Source organism: Neovison vison, chromosome 8 (genome assembly GCF_020171115.1).
Source record: "Neovison vison isolate M4711 chromosome 8, ASM_NN_V1, whole genome shotgun sequence".
Classification (NCBI taxonomy): Eukaryota; Metazoa; Chordata; class Mammalia; order Carnivora; family Mustelidae; genus Neogale; species Neogale vison.
In genome coordinates, this window is record NC_058098.1 from 132,922,327 (window position 1) to 132,934,642 (window position 12,316).

Consider the following 12,316-nt stretch of genomic DNA (forward strand, 5'->3'; position numbering starts at 1 on the left):
ACATTAGAAATCCTTTGGAAAGGAGGTAACATAGTTGAATAGTTGGTTAACATTTACAGTTACTGCAACTAAACCGTCTGTATAACACATTGTTAAAAGTACTTCTTTCCTTTTCATTCTAGTTCCAAAAGACCCGAAACCCCAGTGGAGACGTGTCGCATGGAGTTATGATTGTACCCTGCTGGCCTATGCTGAAAGCACAGGAACAGTGAGGGTGTTTGATCTCACGGGAAGTGAACTCTTCGTTATTGCCCCGGTATGTGCATAACCTTAGACCGATTACATAAAAGACGTTCAAAAAAATTTATGAAGGTACTTGAGTGACCAAATGTGAGGAGAGGGGAAATTGACCTGTAAATCTGAATAAGTTGTGAACTTAAGATACTAAGAATCTAGTAGATATCTGTATGTGAAACATTTTTTTCTCTGCATTTTGTAATGCAGTAATCAGCGGTAATCCAACAGTATGAAAACATGGTGGTATGTAAATACTAAACAGAGGTACAGAAAAATATTAGGAAGTTCCAGTGAGGGAAAGTAGTCAGTGAGCTGTCACAGTAGGAAAAGCTTTCCGAGGAGTCAGGATCTGTTACCCTCAAGGGGATAGGAATTGAAAGGGAGAGTGGAGAAAAAATTAATGATGGTAATAATTTGTATAATATTTTGTATAATGTTTTATACTTTATTAATGAGTTATATATATATAATATATATATATAATATATATATATTCTTAGTTCATATTCACAGCAACCCTTTGAATAGATTGGCCAGATATTATCCAGGTTTTACAGTTTAGAAAACTGAAATCGAGAGGCAGTTGAATGACTTTTCCCATGGCAATCCAGTTAATAAGTGTTTCTTTCAGGAATCCAGTGCTTTTTACTTTGTATCCTTTTTTCTTGAATGAACAAGGTACAGAGGCAGGTAGAACCACAGGGCTAGCTCTGGTTGCATCTTAGGATCAGTTGGGAAGCTTTGTAAAGAAAAGAGAAGCAACAGAAAAATTACTTGATTGTCTAGGCTCAACCCACGGAAATTCTCATTTAATTGATTGGAGTGGGCTCTGGGCATTAGTATTGTTTACAAATTTTTCAGCTGATTTTTAATGAGAAGCTAGGGATAAGAACCTGTGATATAGAGAACGATTTTTGTTCAGAAATAATGACTGGAAAAACTTGAAAAAATGTGTTAGACTCAAATTACGGAAGTCCAGGGGAACCAAACTAACAAGTTTGCATCACTGTTTTCTAGACTAGCGCTGTCTGATGGAAGAGTAATGTGAATAATATATATGATCACATTGTAATGTTAAATTTTCTAGACGTTCCGTTAAGAGTTGAACAGGTGAATTTATTATATAACCCAGTATATCATAAATACTATTTCAATATGCAATGTAAAGATTATTAATGAGATAGTCTACTTTCTTTGGTAACAAGTCTTTGAAATGTCCTGTTTCTTTTTATGGTTATAGTCTGTCTCAGTTAGGACTGTCCTATATCAAGTGTTCCATAGCTGCATGTGGCCACAGTATTTATTTTGTGGTTCTAGACAGTGAGGTCTAGGCATTCGGTGTGGTAAACTGTAGGACGTGTGCTTCCCAAGGTGCACATGCCTTCACGTGCTTAGCAATACAGCCTGATACTTAGTTCATGGAAAAAGGTTGCCATTGAGTGAATGTTTTAAGTATCTTTTCCTTTTAGTTACTGATGGGAAAATGGGAAATAATTGATGCCTCTTTTAAAAAAATAAGATTTATTTATTTATTTGACAGAGAGCATATGGCTGTGCGCTTCCTAGGAGAAGGGAGTGTGGGGAGGTGGGCCGAGGGAGAGAGAAACACAAGCAGACTCCATGCTGAGTGCAGAGCCAACTTGGGGCTAGATCTTATGACCCTGAGGTCAGACCTGAGCTGAAACCAAGAGTCAGATGCTCAACCAGCTGTGCCACCCAGGTGCCCCGAGGCTTTTTTTAAAGCATTGGTTACTGCTGGCAATGAAAGTCAACATTTGGGAGCTTATATCTAAACTCAGTATCTTAGAATTCTTTGAGGCTGAATGGTGGCATTGCCCCTCCCCACCCCCGCGAGAAGCACAGTCTCAACAGAAATTCTCGTATCTAGGCAAATCTGTCATCTAGAGGGTTGTGTGGCTATAGCCTTTGTCGGGAGGGCAGGTCTAGAGTTGGATGTCTGGTTCTAGGCACTCTGATCTGCATGATTCTTCAGTACACACAGCAGTTCTGGGACTGTCTCAATGTGTACCTGGCAAGGCCAGTATCTGGGATGTCTTCCAACTATGCATGTGTTAACTTCTGTCTGGTATCTTTTTAGTAACTTAATTCTCCCTCTTTTATAGGCATCAAGTTTACCAGGTGATCTGAGCTATGCTATTGCTGGGTTGATATTTTTAGAATATAAAGCCAGTGCACAGTGGTCTGCAGAGCTCCTGGTCATCAATTACCGAGGAGAACTTAAAAGTTACCTTGTAAGGTAAAAATACATTTTATTTGGGAACTCCTATGTGAAATAATGTTTTTTCTCTGGCTTAGTCAGATTTTATTTTGTTCTTTCAGCATTTTAGTGTGGAAAAAAATTGCAAATATAACAGGAAGGTTGAAACCATTTTATAGCAAATGCTCCTATACCTTCACTTAAATTCCATAATTAGCATTTTACTATACTTGCTATTCACATTACTGCCCACCCCTCTGTCTAGCCATTAGTCAGTGTTATTTTTTAATGGATTTCAGGGTGAGTCCTTATATACTTAAGCATGCATGTCATTAATTAAAGTTTAAGGTTTATTTACAGTTTTCTCTTTTGAAATACAATTTGCATACAGTGAAATGTACAAATCTTAAGTGTGCCAGCCAGTGAGTTATGGGAAATGCAAATACTGTGCAATTCAAACCCTTATCAAGATACAGCACATTACCATCATGCTAGAAAGTTCTGTCATGCTCCAACCTAGTAAATCTATGTACACCTACCCGCCCCCCCCGCCCCCCCCAGCTTAACCATCCTAGATAAGTTGTGCCCATTCTGGTAATTCACATAAATGGACTCATAGAATGTAGTCTCCTGTCTGAGTCTTCCTTCACTTAGCATATTTTGAGATTTATTTGTATTTTTCATGTATCAGTAGTTTATTCCATTTTATTATAATATAATGTATTTCACTGTATGAATATTTCATGTGTCTTAGTTTGAGGTGTTACAATGAAGTACCAAAAACGGGGTCGCTTATCAACAATGGAAGTTTACTGCTGACACTTCCCGAGGGTGGAGGTCTGTGTTCTGGGTGCCAGCGTGGCTGGGTTCTGGTGAGAACCCTCTTTGGGTTCTTTGTGGACTGCTGACTGGTCTTTGTACCCTCATGTGGTAGAAAGAGAGCTAGCTAGCTCTCTGGCCCCCTTTCTGAGGGCAGTATTTCCTTTCATGAGGCCTTCATCCTCCTGACCTAATTACTTCCCAAAGACCCCATCTCTAAATAACCATCACACTGGCATTAGGGTTTTAACATATGAATTTTGTGGGGACACAGACCTTCAGCCCACAGTGGGATCACAAACATTCAGACCATAACATTCATGATTTGTTGAGTCGTTCTTCTTTTGATGGACTTGTGATTTCCAGTTTGGGGCCACTATGAATAAAGCTATTATGACCATGCTTTACAAGTATTTATGGATATATATTTTCATTTTTCTTGAGCCACTGTCTTTGAGTGGAACTGCTGAATCATAGGGTAGATACAGTTTATTTGTAAAAGAAACTTCCAGACCTTTTCCCAGAGTTTTTATATCATTCATATTCCCACTAATTACGTGTCAGAGTTGTTTTGTATTCTCAGCAGTGTTTGGTGGCGTCTTCTACATTACAGACACTGTAGTGGGTATTTTTTGGCCTCTCACGGTGTCTTACTGGTGTTCTTTCTTCATCAATTTAGTGTTGGGACAAATCAGAGCTATCAAGAGAGTCACTGTTTCAGCTTCAGTGGTCATTATCCTCGTGGAATCAACACGGCTGTTTACCATCCTGGTCACAGGTGAGCAACCATGTCTTCTCCTTGGCGGAGTGTGAGGTGGATGGAGACGTCTTGGCACAGTTTCAGAGAGAAGACGGTGTCCACTCTGCTTAGTTTGGCTTTGTTTGTTCCTCTTGTGTATAGTTATCTTAAGTATCTGTGACACGGTGGTAGCTGTCTTCTGAGCATTTCTGATCGTCGGGCTGACTGAGCTCGGAGTATTCCCCGAGGAAGTTTTTCTCTTCACCTTCTTAATCTTATTTTTCTCATCTGGAAAATGAGTATGTACCTAACTTCTAGCACTCTGGCGTGTTGAGAGAACTCACAAAAGGCTGCCTCTGAAGTGCCCTTGCAGAGGAGGGCTCCGTCCGCATGCCTCCCCTCTTGCCCTCCTCCTCTCCTTCTCTGCAGGTTAGGGCAGCTTCCCTCGTGGCACAGCTGATCCCTACACCTGTGGCCCATTCTTCAGAGATGCCACTTCTCTGTGTATTATCTGCCACCTGCATTGAGGGTTAGTTGAAAATTGGGCATCATCTACTTCTGGTGATTTCTCTCCTTTCATTTTGTTATTTTGAGGGTGAAATTTACATCTATTTTATAAGTTACCAAGCTAACTTCTTGGTTCTCTAAATGGGAACACTATCAAGTAAATCAGACAAAAGTAGCTTAAATTAGGAATTTTGTGACTTACTCTGTGTCTGTTTGTAAGTCCTTAAGCTCTCTGACCCTCTGTGTACTTGCATACCTTTTTCATCAAAAGGACTTAATTTTTATGTTCAATTCAGTCATAGGTCTGTCCTTTTTATTCAGAATTTTATGATTATGAAATTTTTATATTGCAAAGGAACCAACACCCACCAGAGTCCTCTTCATGCTCTTCCCTGATCCTTCTTTACTAGGGATAACCACTGTCCTGAATTTTGTTTTTATCATTCTTTTGCTTTCTTTTTAGTTTTACCACTTATTCCTATGTGGTTGTGCTGTTTGACTTTATATAAATAGAATCCTATGGAAGACACACAAGTCTTGCTTTGAGGCTTGCTTTTTGATGTGTGTTTTTCCACTTCGTTCAATTTTCACTGCCATTAGGATATTTCATTTTATGAATGTGCTGCAGCATATTTATTCATTCTCCTGTGGATGAAAATTTGGTTTGTTTCCAGTTTTTTGTTTTTTGGTTATAAAAATAGTTCTGTGGCCAAAATGATTATGCATTCCTCTGACACGTGTGTAAGAGTTTCTGCAGGATATAGAAGCAGAAGTGGAATTGGTGAATTATTGAGTAAGTACAGCTTCAACTATACGAAGTAATGCACATATTTTTCAGAGTGGTTCCGTTAGTGCGCAGTTCCATCAGCCATGAAAGTTTCTGTGGTTTCTTATTAGTGCTCTTGGTATCAGACTTTTAAATATTTGCTGATCTGGTTAGATGTAAAAGAAGATCTCATTGTGGCTTTAATTTTCATTTCCCTGATTACTGATGAGGTTGGATAGCTTTTTATGTTATTGGCCATTCATGTTTTGTCATCTATGAAATGTGTTTTTTTTTAAAATATAATTTCTTAATTTTTACTGGGTATATGGTCTTGACATTTTTTATGTGATCTGGATGTTAATTCTGGATTTTGTGTGTATTATTTTCTTCCAACGTGACTTTTTAAAAAATTTAACTTTTTTGAGTTAGATCTGTCTTTAGTTTTGGCTGTTAAATAATCTTAAAAACTGACCCTTTCACCTAATTTCTTTCCAGAGATAACTACTTTGAGCTACTTTCTTTGGCTGTTTTATTTGATAGTGTCTGTTTTCATACATAAAAATAAAATGCTTATGTTGTTTCTTCTTGATTTCTCTGTTTTACCCATTACCTCTTTTTTTTTTTTTCAATTTATTTATTTTCAGAAAAACATTATTCATTATTTTTTCACCACACCCAGTGCTCCATGCAAGCCGTGCCCTCTATAATACCCACCACCTGGTACCCATTCCCTCTTAATGTCTCTTCATGGAAGATATTCTGTCTTCTTACTCTGTCCTCACATACACAAACCTAGCCTTTTCTTGTTCTCCTGTTCAGTTGTGATTTTGTAGGGTAAATATTATGGTCATGTAGATGCTCTTCACAGATGAGACAAGAACCTTCTGTAGTATTGTATGATTGCCTTTTCATTCTTAGTCATTCATTCATTCATTCAATAAACATTTATTCATTTCCTGCTCTGTGCCACGTGCTGTTCTAGATGCTTGGTTGACGCATTATGGAACTAAACTTCTAGAGGGGGTGACAGAAAACAAACACTGAACGTAGAGTATTTGAGAAACTGGTAAGTGCTGTGTGGAAAAATGAACAGAGGGTAGAAGGCAGTGGCAGGGTGCTGAGTAGATTATGGGTTGTAATTTTTTTTTTTAAAGATTTTATTTACTTATTTAACAGAGATCGCAAGTAGGCAGAGGCAGGCAGAGAGAGGGAGGGAAGCAGGCTCCCTGCTGAGCAAAGAACCCAATGCAGGGCTCAATCCCAGGATCCTGAGATCATGACCTGAGCTGAAGGCAGAGGTTTTAACCCACTGAGACACCCAGGCGCCCTATGGGTTGTAATTTTAACTAGGGTAGACAGGTTACCCTCGCTGGAAAAGTAACATTTGTGCAAAGGCTTGCAAGAGGTGAGGGTATTCATTACTTGGATATCTGAAGGAAGAATGTTCTGTGCAGAAAGAATAGTGAAAGCAAAACGAGTTGGGAGTGTACCTGCCATTTTCTAGAAACTGCAAGGAGGCCATTTTGGCTGAAGCCGACTGAGCAGAGTTATCTGTAGATGTCCCAGAGATACAACCAGGCTAAATCTTGGAGGGCTTTGTTGGCTAGAGTAAGGCCTATCTGGTAATTTCTTGCCTGTATATATTCTTGTAGTTAAATTCCTTCTCTTTCTCTTTCCTTCCTCCCTCCCTCCCTTCCTTTTTTAGTTTGCAAAGCTTTTAAATATGCTTATTATAGATTTAATGGTGAACTCACTCCCGTTAGTGTAGATCCTACACCATATATGTTAGATATTCTTTAAGTTTCGTCTTCTTGGAGTCTTTCTCAGAACTTTCTGACCTGCTGTGATGTGGGTTTGCCTCTGCCGCATAGCTATTTCCTTAAGAACTCCTGTAAGAATTCACTTTACCATCCTGAGGATTGCTTTCATATTTTTTGTTGCATCACCTGTTTCCTGGGACCTGTGTTTCTTTGGTTTACTTTGCTGTTTTGGTGAACTTCTGTAATTCCTTGAGGAAGAGCACATGGGAAGTATATAGTTTTTGAGGCCTTGCCTGCCTGAAAATGGCATTTATTCTATCTTCATGCTTAAATGATAATTTAGCATGGATAGAATTGTAGGCTGGAAATAATTTTCCTTTTAGAATTTTGAGGATATCGCTCCATTGTCATCTGGCTTCTAGTGCTGCCCTTGAGAATCCTCATGCACGTATTTTTCCCTCTATTTTTTCGTCCTCCTTTTTTCTGGAAACTCAGATTCTTTTTTATTTCCCCACAGTATTCTGAAGCTTGGTCGTGTTATGTCTTGGAGTTCTTTATTTCCATACTGTTGGCCCTTCGGTTTGAATATTCATTTTTGGGAAAATTTACTGAATTATTTCTTTGATTGTTTCTTCCCCTCTGTTTTCTTTTTCTCTCTGAAATTTCTATTCTCCAGATGCTAGTCTTATTGAACTTACCTTTATTCTTATTCTCTTTTTCCCCCTTTATTTTTGTTGAAAAAGAAAAGTAAAAGATTATTTTTATTCTTTCTATATAAATGCATATACTTAACGAAGAAAGTAGTTTGCCACTTTTGAGATCCATTATAAGTATAATGAATTAGTGATATGTAAGATACACAATTTAGAAAGAAAAATCTATATTCTGGTTAATTTTTTTCTGATCTATCTTTTTTTTTTAATTTTCTGTTGCTCTTTTTTTTTGAACTAGGCATTGTGATTTTTTTTTTTTTTTAAGATTTTATTTATTTGACAGAGAGAGAGATCACAAGTAGGCAGAGAGGCAGGCAGAGAAAGAGGGGGAAGCAGGTTCCCTGCTAAGCAGAGAGCCCGATGTGGAGCTTTATTCCAGGACTCCGAAATCATGACCTGGGCTGAAGGCAGAGGCTTAACCCACTGAGCCACCCAGGCACCCCACATTGTGATTTTTTTGTTTCAGTTTTTCTATTTCTCATTTCTAGATGTTCTCTGTAGCTATTTTATGAATCTCTCTTAAGGGAAGAAAAGAATTGAAATGAGTATTCAGTGAGCTACTAGTTTTTTTTTAAAGATTTAATTTATTTATTAAGAAGCCCTTGCCTCTAGTATCAGAGAGAGAGCACAAGCCGGGAGTGGCAGGCAGAGCAGGCAGAGGAAGAAGCAGGCTTCCCACTAAGCAAGGAGCCCAATGTGGGACTTGATCCCAGGAGACTGAGATCATAACCTGGGCCGAAAGCAGCTACTTAACTGACTGAGCCGCCCAGGCATCCCTGTTTTGAGGTACACAGTACGTACTCAGGATATGATAGTAGTGGATAAATGTAATATTATTAACTTTTTCCTTTTGCTTTGTTTGCACTCCTGCCTTAAAGAGTCAGTTTGCTCTATCATCCTTAAGAAATGTGGAAATCGTGTTGCTTGGGTGGCTTAGTTGGTTAAGCATCTGCCTTTGGCGCAGGTCATCATCTCCAGGTCCTGGGGGCAAGTCCTGCATCGGGTTTCCTGCTCATCGGGAAGTCTGCTTTCTCTCTCTCTCTCCTTCTGCCCCTCCCCACTGCCTATTGTCTTTCTCTCAAATAAATAAATAAAACCTTAAAAAAAAATTTGAAAATCAGTTGCAAGTCTAGTTAATTAAAAAATTTAAAAAATTGTTTATTTTATTTTGCATATTGTTTTCCAATCTGAAATAATAGACCTTTGTTTTATTTTATTTTGGATACAGTTGAGTGATCACATGCACAGTTAGAGGTCTTTACATTTCATAAAATTGAATCTAATTGTATTTGCTGCAAATTACTGCCATTTTCTTCAAACATTTCGTTATCAAATAAACACGTTACAAGTATGAGAAAATTGTGTTGTTTTTATTTTGTTCTTTCAACTTCTTAAATGAAGTGTGGTCTTTTAAGTTTGTTTTTATAGCTCAGATACCGTATTTCCTGGCATAGGTTCACATTAAGTCTTGAACTTAAATCTTGCTGTTAGAAAGGGGGTAGCGTGTGTTTTGCTTTCCCCTGCTCCGTTTTCTGGGGCGAATTTTGTCAAGCCCAGACGGTGCACGTATTGTTCCCATGGCATTCTGCTTGCCTCTTTGATTTGTGAGGTGGGCCTGTTTCTTTGCATCTTCTTTGATATCGTGTTTTATTATGTTCAAGCCAGGTTTTGCTCTTTGTTCTTTTAAGGCCCTTTGTTTGTTTTTTTTATTCAACTTGGTTTTGTTGTTTTAAAGCCTAGGTATTAATACCTTTCTTGGTACATAGATATTTCTTAAAAATTTATATTTTACTTCATTTTATTAGCACATATCTACATTTATAAAAATTTAATCTATTGTTCATTAAAAAGTGCATTCTGTTAGAGGGATTGAAAGTCCTGACCTTAAGGCCTTATATTTTCCCCCGCACCAAGATTTTATTTATTTATTTTTGACAGCAAGAGGGAGAGAAGGCACGAGCTGGGGAAGGGGCAGAGGGAGAGGCAGGCTCCCTGCTGAGTAGGGAGCCCAGTGTGGAGCTCGATCCTGGGACCCTGGGCCCATGACCTGAGATGAAGGCAGATGCTTAGCCCACTGAGTCACCCAAGCACCTCAAGGCCTTATGTTCTTGAATGAGAAATAATATACACACACACACACACGTATGTGTAATATATATATTTCTAATGTCTGACATACATTTTCTCTAATAAAAGTTTATACAAATATATATGTGTATTTATATTGTGTGTGTGTGTGTGTGTACTGGAATGCAGGCTAGAAATGTGTAAGGGTCTTAAGAGGGTGCAGGTACGGTGATGGGGATCCAGAAGAAGGAGATCTTCCTTTCTTGAAAGATCAGAGACGTATGGCAGGCCATTGCTTCAGGCAATGGCTGCAGTCTGGGCATGATGGCTATTCCAGGCAAGGTGACAGTGTGAACAGTGACAAGAGGAAGGGAGCTACATGGGGAAGTTGCAGGTGGTGTCGTTTGGCTGACAGTGTAGGGGCTTGTGGCAGGGGAGGAGAGGTTGTGGTGGGAGGTGGGGTCTTGGAAATGCAAGTTGAGATCAAATAATTGAGACCTTGAGTGGCAGCTTCTTCTTTAGGAAACTCAGATTTTTGAGAAGAGAAAATAGGATCGTCTATACTAAGAGGAATATTGATTCAGCTGGGAGAGACTAGAGTCTGGGTGACTCTTAGCCAATAACAGCAGGCCACAGCCAACGAGTGCCTGTTTGTTTTCTTATATAGATTTGCTCTTCTCAGTTTGTGTAACATTTTGGGCACGACTTAGGTATAGATGACACTTTATTTTTTTCTATTTTGATGAACTGAATCCTGTATCTCCAGTTAGAATGTCAAATATCTGAAGGCAGAGAATGTGTAATGTACATTTTTCTAGAAGCCCTTGCCTCTAGTATCAGATTCTGTTTTGCTGATTGATAACTCTCCCTTTGTGGGTTTCTTGGATAAGTAATTTTAATTTCCTGAGTGGAAAAGAAAGATTAAGTTTCTTTTGATTTTTTTCTCTTCCCTTTTTCTTCTATTTTGTATTCTTATTCATTCCTCCCATTTCTTTCTTTTTTTAAAAAAAGATTTTATTTGACAGAGAGAGAGCGCACGAGCATAAATAGGGGGAGCAGCAGACAGAGGGAGAAGGAGAAGCAGGCTCCCCGCAGAGCAGGGGGAGCCCGATGTGGCACTCTATCCCAGGACCCTGGGATCAAGACCTGAGTTGAAGGCAGTCACTTAACCAACTGAGCCACCTAGGCGCCCTCATTCTCGCATTTCTGGTTTATTTTTCTTGTCCCTTTTAAAAGAAGTCTGTTTTTTTTTTTTTTTAAAAAGAAGTCTGTTTTATATCTTAATCTTTACCCGTTTTGTTTGTTTTGCCTAGTTTATTTCATACGGACTACCTCCCCGTTTTGATTTATTACAAAGGTCAATATTTGATTTCTTTTTTCCTGGCAGGATTTCAGGAGGGTAAGTGGGGCTCACTTGGCGCCATAGGTTTGAAATTATCATTCACTAAATGCTTATTACGTGATATCAATTTGTCACAAGTCGAATTCTCTTTCTTACTCTTAAAGCTTTCACTTTATGGCCCAGGAGCTATGCAAATTGTGGGTGTTTTTATGGGGGGGGTCACTGTAAAATTTTGGAATTGTAACTATGTATCAAACCACAGAAAGAAGGCCTGTTCTGGGTTCTGCAATCACATACACTTCTTGATAGCAGTCAACTGGGAGATGGATGACTGGATTAAGGTTTCAGAATGAAAATTGTTATAAAGCACGGGGTATGTGTAAATGCCCTGTTGTGCCTGACAAAAATATTGCTAGGTTGTTTGTTTTTTCCATTATGCAGTCTTTTTTAAATGAAAGAAGCTGAAATATTCATCACATTTTTATTTATTTTTGGTTACTCTAGTAATGTGAGCCTGTGATATATATCATCTACAAGGATCTTATAAATGAGAAATAAATCAGCCAGAGTGGGGTTGGAATAAATTGGTATTGTATAAACTCAAGGTTTTATGAAATTCATTGTTTTGCCTGATGCTGCAAGCAGTGTTGAAGAAGAAAAATAGAGGTGGTAAATTGGGGAATAGGAAACAAAAATTAATTGAGCAGCTTCAGGTTAACTCTGTGGTTTTGCTGATTGTGACCATTTCCTTCTTTACATGCCCTCACTGCCTAATGAATGTATTTTATTTCCCTCCCTCAGACTCTGTCCTCTGCCTGCTTCCCTTTGAGACTCACCCCAGAACCTCCCTGCCTTATCTTTTCTGTTCTTCAGATTCTCTGTTAATAGTGGTTTAGATTACACCTTGATTACAACTAAGGAATTTCTTGTCTCCTCGGTGTTCTTAGAGGGTACTGCAGTCAGCCTGTAGAACTGTGTGCTCAGTGGGGATTCCCACATAGTGCCTCTCTCTGGCAGTCTACAGTCAATTTTGGGAGTCCTAGTCACAGAGAAGGGCACACAGTGTGAGCTGAGTTCAAGTAGAAGACTTTATCCGTGTATTTTTAAATGACATTGCTTCCAACAGAATATAGCTTTTTTTTTCCAAT

At 38.7% G+C, this 12,316-nt stretch overlaps 1 protein-coding gene across 2 annotated transcripts in view; it reads left to right on the top strand.

Annotated features, from left to right (window-relative positions):
* NBAS (NBAS subunit of NRZ tethering complex) overlaps positions 1 to 12,316 on the top strand; it is a 322,741-nt gene that overhangs the window by 25,964 nt on the left and 284,461 nt on the right. For both annotated transcript variants that reach the window (XM_044262053.1, XM_044262054.1), the window contains exons 7-9: positions 123 to 256; positions 2,361 to 2,494; positions 3,954 to 4,052. In XM_044262053.1, coding sequence (XP_044117988.1) covers positions 123 to 256; positions 2,361 to 2,494; positions 3,954 to 4,052 — 367 coding nt within the window. The remainder of the gene's footprint in view (positions 1 to 122; positions 257 to 2,360; positions 2,495 to 3,953; positions 4,053 to 12,316) is intronic.